This window comes from Puccinia triticina, chromosome 14A, assembly GCF_026914185.1.
Source record: "Puccinia triticina chromosome 14A, complete sequence".
Taxonomy (NCBI): Eukaryota; Fungi; Basidiomycota; class Pucciniomycetes; order Pucciniales; family Pucciniaceae; genus Puccinia; species Puccinia triticina.
Window position 1 is genome coordinate 1147618 of NC_070571.1, and position 16622 is coordinate 1164239.

The 16622-nt window shown below is 46.4% G+C and overlaps 5 protein-coding genes across 5 annotated transcripts; 2 read left to right on the forward strand and 3 right to left on the reverse strand.

The window, feature by feature from the left end:
- Positions 1-6676: 6676 nt before the first annotated feature.
- Positions 6677-7119, reverse strand: PtA15_14A70 (uncharacterized protein; the record flags this gene model as incomplete). Its single annotated transcript, XM_053163241.1, has 3 exons — positions 6677-6832; positions 6945-6995; positions 7060-7119. The coding sequence occupies 3 exons, from the start codon at positions 7117-7119 to the stop codon at positions 6677-6679; spliced, it is 267 nt and encodes an 88-aa protein (XP_053026744.1).
- Positions 7120-7571: 452 nt separating this feature from the next.
- On the forward strand, positions 7572-8980 carry PtA15_14A71 (uncharacterized protein; the record flags this gene model as incomplete). The annotated part of the gene is made up of 7 exons (XM_053163242.1): positions 7572-7943; positions 8042-8111; positions 8184-8330; positions 8436-8534; positions 8595-8658; positions 8730-8827; positions 8922-8980. 7 exons carry the CDS (start codon positions 7572-7574, stop codon positions 8978-8980), a joined length of 909 nt encoding a protein of 302 aa, XP_053026745.1.
- Positions 8981-9424: 444 nt separating this feature from the next.
- On the reverse strand, positions 9425-10410 carry PtA15_14A72 (uncharacterized protein; the record flags this gene model as incomplete). The annotated part of the gene is made up of 6 exons (XM_053163243.1): positions 9425-9572; positions 9680-9800; positions 9877-9953; positions 10044-10139; positions 10234-10298; positions 10390-10410. 6 exons carry the CDS (start codon positions 10408-10410, stop codon positions 9425-9427), a joined length of 528 nt encoding a protein of 175 aa, XP_053026746.1.
- Positions 10411-11690: 1280 nt separating this feature from the next.
- On the forward strand, positions 11691-13915 carry PtA15_14A73 (uncharacterized protein; the record flags this gene model as incomplete). The annotated part of the gene is made up of 9 exons (XM_053163244.1): positions 11691-11727; positions 11820-11853; positions 11920-12133; positions 12209-12311; positions 12387-12781; positions 12857-12959; positions 13048-13442; positions 13518-13620; positions 13722-13915. 9 exons carry the CDS (start codon positions 11691-11693, stop codon positions 13913-13915), a joined length of 1578 nt encoding a protein of 525 aa, XP_053026747.1.
- A 1221-nt stretch (positions 13916-15136) lies between these two features.
- PtA15_14A74 (uncharacterized protein) lies at positions 15137-16204 on the reverse strand (the record flags this gene model as incomplete). The annotated part of the gene is made up of 6 exons (XM_053163245.1): positions 15137-15284; positions 15400-15520; positions 15626-15702; positions 15795-15890; positions 16001-16068; positions 16184-16204. The coding sequence occupies 6 exons, from the start codon at positions 16202-16204 to the stop codon at positions 15137-15139; spliced, it is 531 nt and encodes a 176-aa protein (XP_053026748.1).
- Between the last annotated feature and the right edge of the window lie 418 nt (positions 16205-16622).

Sequence of the window (16622 nt, forward strand, 5' to 3'; positions counted from 1 at the left end):
GGCCGAATTTACAAATTGAGGTTTACGGCGGGTACCCTTACAATGGGTGCTGTGTAGCGCACAAATTGTAAAACTATTTTACAAATTGAATATATGCAATTTTACATTGCGCGGTGTTTGTGATGTACCAACATTGCAAAAATCATCCACCCCATTTGTTAAGCTTGGATAATTTTGCCCAATGTAAGATTGCTGCCTTACCTTATATCTGATAAAATTATTTGGGAATATTTATCTCAATGTAACATGAGCACATTTTTGGGATGTTCAATTTAAATAGCAAAATTAACCAAAATCAAATGAGTCCCCCTTGCCTGAGGCTTTGCCAGACATTTTTAATTTTACTTGTAGGTAAATCATGAATTCTGTTGGAAAAATTTGCATCATTTTCAATTGATTTTGATTGGCATGAGGCTGGAACTTTGTGTGGAAGGTCTCAAGGAGTTTAGTTGAGGAGGACCCCTTTGGAGGTGCCAAAGGGGCCATTTCAGTACATGTGACTGGCTGATGACGAGGGCAGAGGGTTAGAAAAATACCCTCAAAGTGCAGCAGCATAGCCGCCTTGGACTCTAGTTATTACCTATTTCTTACAGTTTCCACACAGTGGAGCTTTTCTTTACATTACTTATGGTGCCTTATGTTACTTTAAAGTGGATTATATTATATGTGACGGGACCACCTTTATTTTCCACAACACTACTCTTGCACTTTCTTTGCGCTCTTTTCCTTTTTGAGTAGTGTTAGCGGGCAATTCCGGCTAAAGATGGCAATGTGGACCCGGGTACCCTCTTTTTTTTCAGCAATTTCTTGATACCTGTACCCGGACACGGACGCGGCGGCGGGTACCTGGGTTTTTTTGGCGGGTACCGGCGGTACCCGCCAAGGTACCTGCTCGCCAAGAGGGATCCCTCTCTGCCCTCTGCGAGCTGGTATCAGTATACCTGCCGCCGTGTTTTTTGTAGGTACTATGTACCTCCTCGCCGAGAGGGATCCCTCTCTGCCCTCGACAAGCTGGTATCAGTATACTTGTCACCGAGAGGGGATTTCTCTCGGTGAGCAGGTATACATATACCAGCTCATCAAGAGGGATTCTTCTCGGCGAGCACTGGTATACACACACCAGCTCGCCAAGAGGGATTCCTCCCCGCGAGCACTGGTATACCCAACGGTACTAACCTACAGGCCAATAGAGATCCTGCTTGCTGGGGGTGATTACTGACCAGCCGGGAACAGTGCTCATCGCAAGTTTAGCTAGCAAAGTCCCTCGATTGATTCGCAGGCGCGCGGGCGCTGTTGCGAAGCGAAACTCTGAAGGAGGGGGGACTGAGGCTTACCCGCTCCATGCGTGTGTTGACCGGGTATCACTGGCGGGTACAGCTGATGTGTAAAAGCTTGCTGTTTTCCGTGCTGTTTTTAAAAAAAAAAAACCGACCCAGATTTTTTTTTCACCCCCAATTTTTTTTTCCCCCGGCGCGAAAGCCCTGGTCACCCCCGACCCAGCCGGGCCTTCTCAGGCTCTCATCTCACCAACAATCCCGGCCGCAACCCATCAATCCTGGTCGCAAAACATCACTCCCGCCGGCGCCAACAATCAATCCCTGGCCACATTCTATTGGAACCATCCAGCAAACAAAATTTTAGATTGACTGGTGAGTGTATCTTTCAATTCAATTCAACATTCAGAGAATTTTTTGTGATTTGTAGAAATGGCTTATCACAAGTATTTTTAGATGAATAGGGGGTCTTGCTTAAGGTAGCATTCCAAACCAGAGGCTGGGCTCCGTTTGGCCAGAGAACACCAAGGGTGTGGCGCGAGAGGAGCACCCATTGGTACAATGTCATCCCAGCTATTGCCTCACTTTGCGACGTAACAAGGATCTACTTACTGGTGGAAAGGAGGACATATTTGTTAGTTTTGTTTTTACAGCCGACCTGACTTGTAAAATTTTATCAACGTGGGTTATTTTGTCCCTTAAGATGCATTGTAGAGATATTAAAAGTGAACTCACTTGATCTCCTACTAAGTACAACCATTAACAAAAAAATGTCTTTGTGATGCTCTCTAATTCAACTTTTGAGATTCTTATAAACAAAACAATATGGCAATTCATTGATCTCATGGCTTTCCATTGATCAACACAATTTTTTGTGACTCAAATGGCCACACACTTGGCTGCCAGAAGATGCACATGGAGTTATCATCAGAAAAACTCTCAGCAAAGCAGCCGGCCAAAACCAACTATGAACAGCATGCTCACAAGTTGCCATGTGGAACTTAACCCTCACTTGCAACGGTCTCCAAAGAAAAGGGTGTGAAATGTTTCATTTCTAGCAGGAAAAGAAGGTATGGCGCACTTTTCCTCCACTCCTAAATAAATTTTCTGAGTCCACTCACCACCAACTACATCCTCAAATAGCCAGCGCGTTGATCTCCCTTGAAACAATGTCCCAGCTAGACAAACAGCCAGTCACATTGGTTAGCACTTCCTCTTCACAGCTAACCAAATTGTCCAACCAGAGGGAGGGAGTCTCAACATAAACTAACATTCACTCCTATCAGCAATGGGCCACTGCACTACACTAACGTTATTGGACAATAACTGTTAGTGTAGCCATTTTATTGACTCCCAAATTCATGTTATTTGTTATCTGAGATACAAGTATCCATACTAACAATAACAGGAAATAACAGCAATAACAACAATAACAGGCCTTTTATTGCTACTAACAGGATACAATAACAGTTATTTCTGTTATCCATCACTATTTCCTGGGCAAGTTCCTGTATTGTTAGCAACACAAAAAACAAGATAACAGAAAATGTCGTTATTGTTAGCTGGTTTTGGCTAAAATACACTACACTAACAAATAACGTTAGTGTATTGGCCCACCGTTGCTCCTATCGTCATTGGCTTCCAATGCATTCCTTTTCTCCCCGCCCTCTTGCTTGCCCTCAATCTCACCCTGTAGGATGTTGCCCCCAACCATGACCCAGACTACCAAAAATTGTTTCAGTAATCTTACACTAGCTTGTCTCCAATCAATCTATCATTTGCTTACAGTCTCTGGGGATGGAGTTTTTTGACTTTTGGGACCAAACAGCCACTTGTGAATTTTGTCTAGCTATCTGCTTTGCTCGATGAGACTGGAATAGTCTGAAGAAGAAAAAAAACCAATGATTAGCAAATGGAACAGATCAAAGAATGAACATGCATACCATTTTCCACAACAGTAGGCAACCCAAAATTGTTGTTTGGCGGGATTGATGGTTTGCAGCCGGGATTGTTGGTGAGATGAGAGCCTGAGAAGGCCCAGATGGGTTGGGGGTGACCAGGGCTTTCGCGCCGGGGGAAAAAAATTTTGGGGGTGAAAAAAGAATAAAAAAAATGTGCGGAAAACAGCAAGCTTTTACACATCAGCTGTACCCAGGTACCCTGACAAAAAACCATGAAATCCAGATACCCGTACCCGTACTTGGTACACGTGGAGCGGGTACCCGCCAGAGCAATGAGTACCCGTTGGCGGGTACCCACGTGCCATCTTTAATTCCGGCTGCTAACAATAGCACCTCCATAGCGTAGCAGAAAAAAGCCAACACTACAATACAATATAACTAATTTTAGTGTAGCTGGCTCACTGTTTCCGCTGGTGACAGCACAGGCTCATAACCTGAAAAGATGAGATATGAGGATATGGTGAGAATGAGATGGAAAATCCCCCAAGGGGAAATGTATTTTGTAGGCATCACAATTTATAGGCCAAAATGTGTAGAAACAACACTGAAACCGATCTGATACACGTATTGGTATTTAGTGATATTGGATCGGTTTTGTTTCCAATACATCGTATCTGTATTGGATCTGCAAACCAATACAATCCAGATGCATTGAGATACGTGGATTGGGTCCCCGATCCAATCCAATATTCAATAAATTGCTTTGGTGGGCCATTGGATTTTGTCCGAATGGCCCAGAAAAGAAAGAGAAAAAAATCAATACAATACCATCATATTGTATCTGTTTGTTGATACGATATGTGGTATCAAATTCTTGTGTATCAAAAAAACAATATGATCCATGGTATTGCCGATACCTGTCTTGGATTGGATTGGTTTCAGTGTTGGTAGAAATACAGAACTAGAACCAGACCCGCAGCAACCTCCAAGGAAGCTTGCGTGGTTAAGCAAAATCCCAGACCCAGCTGCTCAGAAAGGTAAGCCCTTTGCAGTTCAAAGATCCAAACCCTAACCCAGGTAGAAGCTAATCTGTATTGCCACAACAATCACAGTAGCAAAACCACTGGTCACCAGCAACCCAAAGAGAGAAACAGAATTCAAAACTCTGTGAGTCCACAAGATTGAACTAATGTCGCCCTAAGCCTGAAAAAGCTCCGTTATGCTAAAGAACTCTTGCAGAACGTCTCAGACGCCAGACTCAGACCCAAGAAGACCTGCTCTACAGGATCACAGAAGCTACAGCAAACCATAAGCACTGGAGCAGACCACAAGACAAACCCCGTAGCTGACACAGTTGAACCTTGTTTGATGTGCAGCCCAAGAATCCACGGAAGTACCCCGGCAAGACAAAGCAAAGCTGCTGTGATAGCTAGAGTACGCTTGTAAGTCATGGAGACCGCAGCTACCTAAGACAAGCAAGGTAGGACGCTGATGATAAGGAGACCGCGGTCTGGGCTACAGAACCCTTAACCTCTGGTTAATAAACTATGAAGGCTACCCAACCCTGTCTCCCTCCTCTCGTCCAAACTCCCCCAAACCCCTTTATCAGACCCATAGTGTCAGGCTCAACTTAGCAACGGTGGGCCGCTACGCTACATTTAGTCCGTAGTTCAGCGCAGCGTAGCGGATCTAAACTACAAATGACAGGGTTTTCCGTTAGCGGGCAGTGATTGCCCGCTACCGCTAACAGGCACCCCTTGAAAATACAGGGCCTCTATTGCTGCTATCAGCGCTAGCAGTGCTATTCAACCGCTAAAAAAGCTGATAGCGCTGTTAGCGCCCGTTAGCGTAGCGTAGCGGCCCGTAGCGGGCGCTACAACTAACGGCAATGTGTCAGGAACTACGCAACGCTAAACTAGCAGATAGCGCACGCTACGGATAGTTTAGCGTAGCGGCCCACCGTTGAACTTAGCCTGCTTTCAGGTACATAGAAGCAAGATTTATATTATGTTTCTTCTATTTTACAACATTGTACTTAGCATCTGATTAGAAATAAACCCTTTCAGTTGCTCCAAAATTTTCAAAATGTAGTTGGGTTGGTGAGAAACCAAGCCCCATAAAAGTGAGTGAAATAAAGGACACATGAAATTGTGTGTCATAACAGAGGGTACCCATGTGAACCACCACAACATTGGAAACATGAGGCGCCTGTAGAAATAAATTTCAATGATTAGTTGATTGAAGATCATTGAAAGCGCGCAGTGATTGAGTGAGTGTAGATCAGGGGGGAGAGGGGAGCTCAAGAGGGAGGAGTAGTCAAGGACTGGCAAATTTTTGGCTTAGGTAAGCCCAATGGCCATCAGAATTGGAATTGGCATGGGAAACCAGAAAAGTTGAGATCTGTGAAGGAACCTTAGAATGTGATTTGGAATAGGAATAATGATTTTCATGTATATGAACATAGTGAGGTTCATATACATGAAAATAATGAGAGAAAGGGGTCTAGATGAGATCCTACACGCGTAACCCCCACTGGGTTACAACAATCTGGGGGGAGACGTTTCTCTGAAACGTTCACCGCGCGTACCCTAACGTTTCAGAGAAATGTTTGCGCATCTCAATATTACGGCGTTCTGGCGCGAGAAACGTGTTGCCAGTGTTGGGAATCAAAAAGTTTCGTGGGAAGCGTCTCAATGGTTCATGGCGGCTGAAACGTTTCTGAAACCGCATGTTAACTGTGAAACTTCTCCGTAACCGCCTGTAACCTCAAAACTTCTCCAGAACCGCATCTTTACCGTGAAACGTTTCCAGGAGCCTGAGGCACAGGGAACGTTTCCGAATCCATATTTTAACCTGTCTGGCCAACAGCGCAGATGGATAACCAGGGGGAACAGACAAGCTCCAGTAGAATCCCAGTGATTAATCCACACCCGTTATATTTCTACGTCTTCATCACCTGCCTTTGCAACACTGCAATCTGGACCTGAGGAATTGACCTTTTGGGTAAGGTTCAACGGTCAGATGTAATTGTTTCGCCTCGACTAACGTATTGTGGCTTTCTGTTCTACAGTTTGTCTTCCTACCAGTGCCAAGAGCAACTGAGACACACATTTTGCATCGGGCCAGTAAGTTCAATATCAGATTCGTCCAAGTAGCTGGGACAATAGTTAACATGTACACGCCTCTATAACCGCCAGAAATTCCGACCGAACGACGCGACAGATCATGTTTTTTCGACTTTTGGTTGTTGCTCTGGTTTGTAACATTGCTAGTGGCTCATGGCTCACGGGGGGCTCTAGTAGCATCAATCCGGTCAATCACCGCAGCGTCAGGGATAACGTCGGTCTGATTGAGAAATATCCATTCATGATGGTCGAATCTCGGGTTGAAGTCGAAGATGGGATTCGGAATCGCAAGTTCTTCGTTTATTATTCGATAACAGCCCCAATCCTAAATGAACGCGAACAACATTTTGAGCTGCACACTTTCAACCCGCAAGAATTATATGCCGCCTTGGACGGACAACCAAACGGGGAAGCAGCTCAGCGGGCACTTGATCGGCTCGAAGACGACTCTGCATTTGTGGTGGACGTAGACTTGCAGGTGGACGCACACTTCATTTGGAGTGAGCGGACTGGAAGAATAGCATCCAACGGGCTGATAGAGTCAAAAGATGTGGCGGAAGCGATCAACAAGGCATGTACCCAGAAAATCCGGTACTCATTTTATAATCATTAAAAACTTCAGAAAGCACCTAGTGAAAATTTACGACTAAAGTGATCTTGTTGAGCGGGAGGAGTGCCTCTCGGTCGGCTGGAGTCTACACGTTGCAACCTAGGTCGAGCCAACTCTGCTGATCACCCTGTGGGCGCTGTTGGCTTGACCTGCTGGCCGTCAACCGAAGCTATGCCATGGTCAGGTGGACCATGGCTTGCCCCTCTCATCACGCCTGACCCGCGCCAACCCAATATTCACCCCGTCGCGGGGCTGACGTGCAAAACACGAATTCTTCGCGCCGGGGTGTGGTACAAGCGAGCCAGTTCATGACCCAACCTTTTTACTCTGGTCACGCTGACCTGAGACTCGGCGCATATTCTTTGTATGCGAATAGCTTCTATTCGATCCCTGATTTCGTATGATCCTTCATCATGAGCAGGGCAGCTCGCTGTCCTGATGTCTTAGCTGTCCTGATGTCTTCTAGCTGGGCGCTCACAGCACCTTAATCCAGCGTATAAGAACGAGCCTATTTTGCAAGAAGTATCGCATAGCCTCATCCTTCTTTACCCAGTCCTTCCTTACAATCAACTTTCAGTTTCCTTAATCAATCTTCCACACCGACACAAAAATATCCCAAGATACCCTATCAATCATCAGGCGTATACCAACACTTAATCTAATGTTCGCCCGCCTCTCCCTACTCGTATTGCTTCTCACGGCCAGCTTCGGTGCCGCTTCACCTTCTTCAATTAAAGCCGTGGCTACTCCAACAATGCCTTCGTCTTCCCCCCTTAAGAGGACGACACGAACTACCCTCGTCAAAAGAAGCGGTAACAGCACGCGTGTCGCCCGCTCCTTACCCCTCCTACCTATCCTTGGCGAAATTCTGCCGATTTCCGCCAACTTAAGGGTCGATATCTGTCTGGATCTCTCAGTCAAAGTTCTTGGAATTGCGAGTGTCAATGTTTTTGCAACTGCTGCTTTGGCAACCAGTATCACGTCGAGAGGAATTTCAGTGGACGAACTAGCCGTTGTCCAAGCTTCTCTAGCCGTGGGTCTTGAATCACCTCGCTCCAATCCCCTCCTGCTTAAGAAAGCCTCCACAAACTTACTCAGAGGTCCCTTAAATTTTACCTTCATCGTCCACAGGCTCAGCTGGCAGATGTAGCGCGAGTGTCAACTACCGCCTGGGCTTGCGAGCAAGCTTGTACCTCTGATGGTCAGCTCTTCCTCCAACTATTGACTCTCCTCTCTCCATCACTAACAACAAACTGAGAACGCAATCAAATAGTCTGTAGCAGTTATGCCTTCGATCGATTTTCCCATACCTGCACACTTGCTCCGAAACAGTTGACCACCAAATCCAATGTTCTAGCGAGGCTCATCGCCCAGCTTTCTTTACTTGGACCTAGCTCTGCGCGCTATTGTCAACTCTGCGGTAAGATCTTTATTCCGCGATTATTGTGCATGTCTTCCTCCGGGTTAGTATTTCTGATGGATTTTTTTTTCTTGCCTTTGACTTTATAACATTCCAATATCACAGCCAATCGTTGTCAGCCAGCCAGCAGCACGCCCAGTGCTATGTCGAGGTTGCCCAAACGTGAGATTAGTCCTGTTGGGCACTGCCCCAGTGGATACGATGGTATGCTATGCTATTCTTAGATGTGATTAAACTCTCACCCGGCTGATGTCATAATATTAGCCTGCCCTTTCAGTCCGTTCTCCACCTCTCGAGGCTATGAATGTATTACCCCAAATGAGCTAGAGTAGGTTTCTTCGATAAGTCGTGCTAAATCAGTCACTGGCCACTTACAGTGATTTTTGTCGAAATTTACAGGCATTGTGGTGGTTGTTCCACTACTGGAGAGGGGGTAGACTGCAACACCATAGTCGGTATTAAAAACCCGGGATGCTCGCTAGGTCAATGTATTGCCTGTGAGTAGGGCCCGCCGTATATCCATGTCAAGTCAGTGCTTGTTGCAGAAAACACATGCTGAGCTAACCGCAACCTTTCCCTCCCAATTCACAGTTGAATGCGAAGAAGGATACTATCTTTCGTCAGACAAGACATGTATTCAACGTCTTTAACACTTTCACACCTTTTTAATAAGTTTCGATCGCTATTTCGCCACATATATAAGTGTTGTATTTGTAAAAGTTTAGTATCTCTCATTTCTTGATCGTTTGAGTTTAGGGCCTCTATGCGCTTGGGTCTCTCTGGTCTCCTTCCAACATAGGGCTATTGCCATCTGTTTTAGCAATCCTTCGTTTATTTCTTTCATCAGCCGCTTTGATACAGACAATAGCATGTTTTTTTCTTGATTATTCAAATTCTAGCATTAATCAGATAACGACCACCCATGCGTCAAGATGGAGAAGTCTTTCATTTGATTTAGGGTATAAGCTCATAAATTAATGCTTATGAGCTTACACCCAGAGTCGCCAAGCTCTTGAGTTGCGCGAATTCCTCTACAACAAGTACTTCCATTCTCGACTAGATTTCGGCCTTGTGGAATCCGCGATTCAAAATTGCTAAAAAACTCCGAACATCATGAAGATGTGACCAAAAAATACAACGAACAACCAGGCAAAAGCTTTGGTGACATCGCTTATGATTCTGACAAACTGTGGTAAAGGTAAACCTGACATAGTCAGATCACTTGGGAAATTGTCTTGTTGACTTGGGGAGAGGAACACCACGTAACGTGAAGGATTTTTCAGTCAGCTTTGTCTGAAAAACTGGTCAACCTGGGGACGAAGGGGAGAGAAACCCCAGCATAAACTTACCGATAGATCCGGTATTTCCCATCACATGGACATCTTCTCAAGCCCAATCGAATGATGTAATTAAGACGCGGATCAAATGCTTTCACGGGCAACAATCGGAACCTTAATGTCTGAGTGATATCTGGAGGTATAGAGAGAAAAGAAATCTAACGTCAATCTTCAATCCAGTTGAAAAAGTGTTCAGATAACATTCCTACCAAGTGTTGCTTGAGTTTGATCCTTGTTGACCATGACTGCATTGAATATTATTTGGCTATTGAAGGTAAAGGTTTGTCTAGTGAAGCAGTTTTGAGTAAAGCTGGCCGACACTGGCGACAGCGGTTTGGTAGGATGGGGAGCCGGACATAATTCAGTCACTGCTCACCTCCATTGGTATGCCGCTTTGAGATTCTCGCGACCGTTGCGATTATATATCTGATTAAAAATCGGGTAAAAGATCGCTACATCTTCAGTGTAGTACCTAAAACGTAAAACGTTCAGGCGGGTTGGTAGCTCGAATATAAGATGAGATTATAGCCTCATGCTATCGGTGGATTTTGTAGCTGCTAGCTTACTTGTCGATGTTTCGATAAATTTCGTTGGTTGGGGGTTCCGTGAGCGAAAGAACAACGCAGGCAAGCTGGGTTCGTGGATAATTCAAATCAGAAAAACTTCTATCTCTACCCCAAAAAACATTTTGATCAAAGAGACCGAATGTGTAAAACGTTTACCTCTTCGAGTGGGTTTTCCATTGTTTTCACTCGTTGATGAAGTCTCGAGTTGCCTCCTGCGTCAATCAACAATCAGGGGGATGATTCAAGACGATTCCTGTGATGCTAGCACGGCGAGGAAACAACCGATAGCAGAGCGGGGTTGCATATGAGGACCAAGTGACTCAGGAATGTCTCTGCAGTTATGGTCCTAGAATCTAGGATATAGGGGGTTGGACGGGATCCAGCTCCTGGTTTTCAGCGCAGAACATAGTTTGTTGGCTTGCGCCAGTGTTCCCGACAGGCTTTGAGCCATGAGCGACGCGGTTCCAGCTGAGTAACATAAGATGACAAACAAGCCCAAGGAGTAGGTGACTTTCCGCCAAGATCTTGGCCTCCCAGATGTGATCCAGAGCCCAAAAAGCTAGATTTTCCCTGCAAAAATCTATTCTGGCTAAACCAAAATCTGCGGGAGTCCCAGATTGCACGGGAAGGCCGCGACTGCCCGGGACCCGGGGGCAGTTTGAACGCGTCCATCGGACGCGTTGTGTATTTCCAACCCGTCCCAGAGACCGGCCAGCCATCATGACAGGGCATCTTTCAGTCTACCCATTGTGATATTTATTGCCCGGTCGTGATTCAAAATTGGCGACTCTGCGCGCGGTTGGGACAATTTTCTTGGGCACCCTCCCGGGGACACCCAACTGCACCCCTGGTGACGCAAGACCACTGCGCCCCCGGAGTGTATGAAGACTTTTGTGAAGTACTTCCAACTTGGATCCATATCAAACATTTTTCAGACCCCCAATCAATCTTCCAGGTCCGGCCCGTTTTCGGGAGGAAACACTCGTTTACCTAAATGTTACATTTTGAACTTCAAATGATTGTGGTATAATTATGTACGCTCATCCAGTCCGCACTGCGAAAGCTGACTGACAAGATGTGTGTGGTCCTTATTGCTCTCGTCTTTTCAATTCGCAATTTTGAAGTAAAAATACTAACTGTTGGCGGAAATGAGACAGTGGAACTTGCAAATTGCTTGGCGTATTGATAATGGAAATAAGTCATCGGACAACTTTAATTTCCTGTCAGATGCCTTCAAAACTAGCACCGCACCGTAAGACAAAGGGCAGGGTGCTCCAGGCGTACCCTTTCAGCTATAAAAGCAGTTGTTTCCTCAGCCATTTCTATAGCCATCTCTCGATCACCTCCGACTTCCTAACAGCAGACGATCCCACCAGTACCCATCTGCAGTAGAACAACCTGTTCCAACATTGCCACCCGTAAGCTAACCGTCAGTTCAAGTTTTTGTGCCAATCACAATGGTCGCGTCCAGCATCCTCTCCGTTTTGTTCCTTGGTAAGTTCATCGCCTTAGAGGGCTTGTTTGCTGAGCACTTCCAAAACTTCTGAGTGGTGCTTGTTCCACTGACACCCACTTACATTTCGTAGCCGTCTCCCTGGTTGCGACAGTCCACCCAATCAAGTGCGTTTAAGCTTTGGCGCATACGTTCGGTACCACAAGCTAAACATTCCTCTTTGATCGTCGCAGTGGGAAATTGGTTGGTCGTGAAGTGTCTTTCTCAACCGTCAACTCGCGGTATGAGAGTCTCAGCACCCAGGCAAGCCAGCTCCGCCAGAGCATCAACGGCGGATCTATCTCCCAAGCCGAGGTTCGAAGTAGAATAGCATCCCTCTGCAGTGCGGCTAGTCAGACCTTCCAAGTTGCCCATCAGTGTGGCACTTGTTATGCACCTGGAACAGTGGTTGGTGCTTCTCATCGCGCCCACATCTCTTGAAAGGTCTTCTCGAACACTGACAGTCCACCATTCGTGACTCAGAACACCCTGAGCCAGTCTGCTAGCCGCACATTTCGTGAGATAAGCTCTCTTGCCCAGGTTGTCAGCCAGACCTTTGGAGCAGATGCCCCCAGCATCTTCAGTTGTAAGTTAAACACATGATATCTTGCAAACCTGTAGCCGCCTCCGTATCCTAACAAAACCTGAATTCCCCAACCAGCCTTTGCTCGGTTGGATGGACAGATGAGTCAAAACATCCAAAGATTTGCCCAGGGTGGCGTGGCAACTCAATCGCTCCTGCCTGCCCAACTCGGCTCGACCTTCCGCCAGGTAGGACTCTCGCAGACCGCTAACTTCGCGAGCCAATCCTCCACTTCGACCCGATCCTCTTCTTCAACCCAATCCTCCTCCTCGACTAGTCAAGTGAGTTCTCAAACCGTGAGCTCGCGGTATGAGAGTCTTAGCAGCCAAATAAGCCAGCTCCGCCAGAGCATCAACGGCGGATCTATCTCCCAAGCCGAGGTTCGAAGTAGAATAGCATCACTCTCCAGCGCGGCTAGTCAGACCTTCCAAGTTGCCCATCAGTGCGGCACTTGTTATGCACCTGGAACAGTGGTCGGTCCTTATCCTCTCACCCACATCTGTTAAAAGGTCTTCTTGATTATTGACAGTGGGACTTTCGTGACTCAGAACACTCTGAGCCAGTCTGCTAGCCGCACATTCCGCGAGATCTGCTCCCTTGCCCAGGTCGTCAGCCAAACTTTTGGACAAGACGCCCGCAGCCTCTTCACTCGTGAGTCAAGCACCTGAAAATTCCGTCTCAAACATTGATGATTTTACGAGAGATCTGAAGCCGCCTCTCCTCAATCTGAATCCACCAGCCTTTGCCCGGTTGGATGGACAGATTAGTCAAAATATCCAAAGATTTGCCCAGGGTGGCGTTGCAACTCAATCCCTCCTACCTGCCCAACTCGGCTCGGCCTTCCGCCAGGTGGGACTCTCGCAGACCGCCAACTTCGCGAGCCAATCCTTCACTTCGACCCGATCCTCTTCTTCAACCCAATCCTCCTCCTCGACTAGTCAAGTGAGTTCTCAAACCGTGAGCTCGCGGTATGAGAGTCTTAGCAGCCAAATAAGCCAGCTCCGCCAGAGCATCAACGGAGGATCTATCTCCCAAGCCGAGGTTCGAAGTAGAATAGCATCACTCTCCAGCGCGGCTAGTCAGACCTTCCAAGTTGCCCATCAGTGCGGCACTTGTTATGCACCTGGAACAGTGGTCGGTCCTTATCCTCTCACCCACATCTGTTAAAAGGTCTTCTTGATTATTGACAGTGGGACTTTCGTGACTCAGAACACTCTGAGCCAGTCTGCTAGCCGCACATTCCGCGAGATCTGCTCCCTTGCCCAGGTCGTCAGCCAAACTTTTGGACAAGACGCCCGCAGCCTCTTCACTCGTGAGTCAAGCACCTGAAAATTCCGTCTCAAACATTGATGATTTTACGAGAAATCTGAAATCTCCTTTTTATCCTAACAAAAATCTGAATTCCCCAACCAGCCTTTGCTCGGTTGGATGGTCAGATTAGTCAAAACATTCAAAGATTTGCCCAGGGTGGCATTGCAACTCAGTCGCTCCTGCCTGCCCAACTCGGTCCGGCCTTCCGCCAGGTAGGACTTTCGCAGACTGCCAGCTTCGCGAGCCGAACCTCCGCCTCGTCCCAGACGGGAGGATCTTTCCGTACTTCATTCTAACAGTTTAGCAGGGTTTAACCCCTTCAGCATCAGTCTGAATCTTCCTATCCATCCTTATCTCGCGAAAAATAAATCTAGCACATTGTGAATAGTACGGAATTTCTTCTATTCCTGCTTCAGGTTACGACAAAACAAACCAAGAACATTGTATTTCACCTACGCGTAAATGTCTTGTAAAAACTGGATATGTTTCTCTTTGTCCCTTCCTGTGAGATATTTTCATTAAGACCTGATCAACCTTGTTCGCAATGAACAAAACACAAGTGGATTCGCCATTCTATTCGTGGCTCCAATTATAAGACTACTATCATGCTTTGCTGATATCCACCTTACACGCAGGGATTTCCACCAGAGCCGCGCACCTCGAAGTTTACAGTGAACCACAGCATGAGCTGATCGTAGCCCGAGACGATGCAAATGAAACGATAGATAGATTCGAGCCACTAACATCTGACCGCTACAGCTGAACCTTCGTTTTCGATCCATGCACACACCCATTAGAATCAGTTAAACGCGGGATGTGGTACCAGTGGTTTTTTTTTTCTTTTGCGCCAGAGCCCGATGTGGGCTGTTGACACTTTCTCATCGCTGAAGGCTTCCAAGTACAAACACATCTGCCATATTCTTGCACAGTATTACTGCCCGGGGGTCGCGCATTGGTCGCGACCCTTGACTGCCGACCGGAAGACTAAGGGAGACGCATTGCTAGTACTCAAAACTGGAAACCCAGTAGTCAGTTTCATGAACCAGGGAATGTGGGTTAATGAAGTTCATTGGTTGCCACTCATGAGCTTTGTAATCAAACTGATTGAGTGCTTGCCCGACTCCATCTACGGGAAACTTGCGGTAAGCAATTTGGGCTTCGCCCTTCTCCTGATGCAGTCCCGTCCTTCAAGGATTCTATGAGGGGGGTCTTCTTCTGTTCAACTTCGCGCACTGGAACCCAATCCAATGCACGTTCACTCGCTGTGTGCAGTAGCGGGGCTGGTTTGTCACTGACAATTGGTCCCGCCATTACTTCTCTGACGGTTTTAACAACTCCCCTCAATCATCATGAGGTTTCAGCTGTCTAAGACTACACATAGTAGCCCGGGAGTTATTATTTAAAACAAATACAAAAATACAATTGGTGGATATCATGAAGACAATTCCGATTCTCAAGAGGATCTTTAAGTAAAGAGGATGGAAGAGAAGACGGTGGCTGAGTGGGATCTCCCCAGTTCAGAAGATTCCCAGCATCATGAAGATCCGTCCCCAGGCCACAACATACAACCAAGCCAGCGCCTTGATCACGTCGTTGATAACTCGGATGAAGTTTGGCATGGGTAAACCGGACTGGGTCAGATCCGTCGGGAAATTGTCATGTTGTCTGCGCTTGCTCCGAAGGATGTTGCAGACGACAGAAGTGGATGCGTAAGAATTTCTAAGACATAAAAAGGCGTTTATCTATTGAGAGATCACCCTTATAATGAGCTTGTGCTGACCGACAGATTCGATACTTATTATCTTCAGAACTTTTGCGGAGTCCTAGTCGAACGATAAAATTACAGACGACGTTGGCCGACTGGACTGGCAATGCCCGAATCCGAACCGATTGAGTAAGATCTATAATTAGATAATTAACACATTCCCAAAAATTCATTGAGGGCAAGCAATTCGAGTGTTGGGTCTTGTGTACTACATAGCATGTCTGGACTTGAAGAAACCTACCGATCGTTGCTTCTGTTTGTTCCTTGTTCACCATCACTTCGTGGATCTCAATCTTAATCCCAAACCCAAACGCCCTCCTGGGAATCAAGACAAGGACCATGTACCACAAGGTATGAATAATTTACTCGAAAGGATGTGCTCCATCTCCCTCGGTCATTTATCAACGTACGATACTTGGTATACCGCCTTGAGGTTTTGTCGGCCATTGCGAGAGTAGATTTGGGTCAGGATGGGGTAGATCAACTGTGCGTCTTCTGTAAAGTATCTGGAACATACAAGAAAGAAGAACAAAACCCGTTTTGCGTTTTGCATTGCAACGGGATTCAGTCTTCTGGGTTCAACTCTGCATCCTGGGGCTGATTGGTTGATATTTACCTATCTATGTTTGCAAAGACTTCAGAAGTGTGTTCAACCTCGGTGACGGAACGGACAACGTCTGCGAGCTGATTCCAAAGGAGGTTTGTCAGAGTCAGTAACCAAGAGATTTTCAACCTGCGATTTGTTTTTTGTCGAGGATGGCACGAAATCTAGCCTTTGTAAAAATCTGGGATGACCTACTTCCTTGATTGGGTTGTCCATTGCTCTATGCACACTTGGGGATTTGGTGTGGGCTCCTGGAATCAAAGATTGATACCCCTTAGGGCATAGGACAACACACTGGTCGGCTTGTGCGGAGATGTTGCGAATCGAATTCTGCGTATCTGGACGAGTCTCAAGCCCCGAAGGGTTAGGAGCTTGAGCTCTGAAGATGGAGATCTTCAAGATCAAGCTTAGTCCATCTACGTACAGCTTCAGACCTCTTTACAAGTCCCAGGAGAGAGATAACGAATCCCAGAGCAGTTAATCAAAAGCTGCCAAGTTTATGACCATGAAGGGCCAAAGTGTGAATTTGAATTCACAAGTTGCGATGGGGAGTTGAAAAGACTTGAATAATGTACACGTTTCGCTAATAGCCAGACTACATTTGAGAAGTAAAAAAACCCAGGATTGGAAAAAA